Genomic DNA, 1,713 nt, shown 5'->3' with positions numbered 1-1,713 from the left:
GGCTTGAATAATGGTAGGGGAAACACTGCTAGTCAGAATATAATTAGAGATATCTTAAACAGGTATTTTGCCTGTTTCTTTCATTCATAAAAACAAAACCATACACAGTATGTACACCATTAAAAAAAGTAAATCCTACCCTGAATTAAAAGGGTGCAGAGTGAAGAAAAAACTGTTATCATATGTGTCCCTTATTTTCAAAATTCAACTTCAACAAACGAACAAGCTCAAACTGGAAACATCTCCAAGTTTAAAAAATAAGTAAGTAAAACAAAACATTTTACTATTTTATCCTAAATAACTAATGTGTCTAATTTAGTCATAAAACAAGTGTGGTGAAGCCAAATAAATGCAATATCAGCCTGCCATACTGTGAGCCTGTTGAACTGATCTTCTGCTGCTCTGCGCTCTCAGAGCAGCAGACTGTTACATTAGCAAGATGGGTTTATGACTGAACGAACATCCACATCTTTTTATCATCTCTGTGGGTAACAATACATAAAAAACAATTTTTTTCTCCAAAAACACGGGTGTGAAAAAACTACAGTTGTTAAAGCTTCACTCTGCGTGACGTGCAGCAGGAGGGAGGGATGATCCCGCAACACAAAGTAACTTTTCTACAGCGGAGGGGGTATTTTGAGGATTTATTCTCTCTATACGTGTTTTAAAACTTTTTATTTCTACTTTTATTTTCAGAGTATTTTGAATAAATGGCCCAATGAAAAAATAAAATAAATTGTTTATCTGCCCCGGGCAGTCGGGCAWTAGGATTTGTGGAACCCTGCTCTCATGAGGGCCACCTTTTCCATTTGTCTTTATAATTATAGGAGTGTTGTTTTTGACAGACCCAGTTTGTCATGACTGTCACAGGCTCTGCAGAGACCAACACCTCTGCCATCTGAAGCCGGATCTTCTAAGTTGTGATAGAAAACCTTGSATGTAAAGGACAGTGCATACAWTTCATCTTGCTGTGTGTGCTCTTTRTGTCCTGCTGATTCAAYTGAATCTCAAGTCATGAACCTGAACCTTTATTTAATATTTCCACCTGCCTCTCATCTGCCTTTGGGCTAGAAAAATCCTCATCCCTTTCCAAAAGCTTTGGCCCCAACATCTTGCTGAATGTTTGTACATGTAATGGCACAACGGTTCTCCTGTATTTGATCAGGTTTTCAATCTGAATCTTTCTGCCACTTGGTGAGACAGGTTAGATATTCTGGTGAAGCTAACAGAAGCACAGTAAGGTGTACTGAAGGGCTGTGGGAGCTGTRGGGAGCTCACCTTGGCAGGGCCAATGATCATGCCGTTCCAGTGGGTTAACATCATGTCGTCRTCATCTGCGAGGCCCCAGCTCACAGTTCCATCTCCACCGCCTTTCTGACCTTCTTCCAGTTCCTCCAGCAGCCGAAAGCTGCGAGGAACTACAACACCTTTCACAAAAATATTGTGTCAGAAAGTTTATCTGCCCACATGCAGAACGATTTGTCTGAATACTAACTGTGGTTACCATATAAACCATTAACACATGAAAACAACTGACGTAGTTTTTAATGTTGTGAATGTATGTACGTCCTGGTAACAACACAAAAACTGAAATCCTGCACTTCTCTTTCCTATTCAATTACATTATTTTTTAAATTAAGAATACAGCGGGTAAAATAAGTATTGAACACGTCAACATTTTTCTCAGTAAATATATCACTAGAGGTGCTAATG

The 1,713-nt window shown here is 39.0% G+C and overlaps 1 protein-coding gene across 1 annotated transcript in view; it reads right to left on the bottom strand.

Moving 5' to 3' along the window:
• Positions 1-1,427, bottom strand: part of LOC106519068 (ubiquitin-conjugating enzyme E2 variant 1) — a gene marked incomplete at its 5' end in the record, with an annotated part of 7,441 nt that extends 6,014 nt beyond the window's left edge. The window contains 1 exon segment of the mRNA XM_014010587.1: positions 1,279-1,427. Within this exon segment, the coding sequence (XP_013866041.1) occupies positions 1,279-1,427 (149 nt within the window).
• Between the last annotated feature and the right edge of the window lie 286 nt (positions 1,428-1,713).

The sequence above is a fragment of the Austrofundulus limnaeus genome, unplaced genomic scaffold (genome assembly GCF_001266775.1).
Source record: "Austrofundulus limnaeus strain Quisiro unplaced genomic scaffold, Austrofundulus_limnaeus-1.0 Scaffold70, whole genome shotgun sequence".
Classification (NCBI taxonomy): domain Eukaryota; kingdom Metazoa; phylum Chordata; class Actinopteri; order Cyprinodontiformes; family Rivulidae; genus Austrofundulus; species Austrofundulus limnaeus.
Note: the sequence above shows the minus strand (reverse complement) of the source record. Positions and strands in the feature narration are given on the sequence as shown.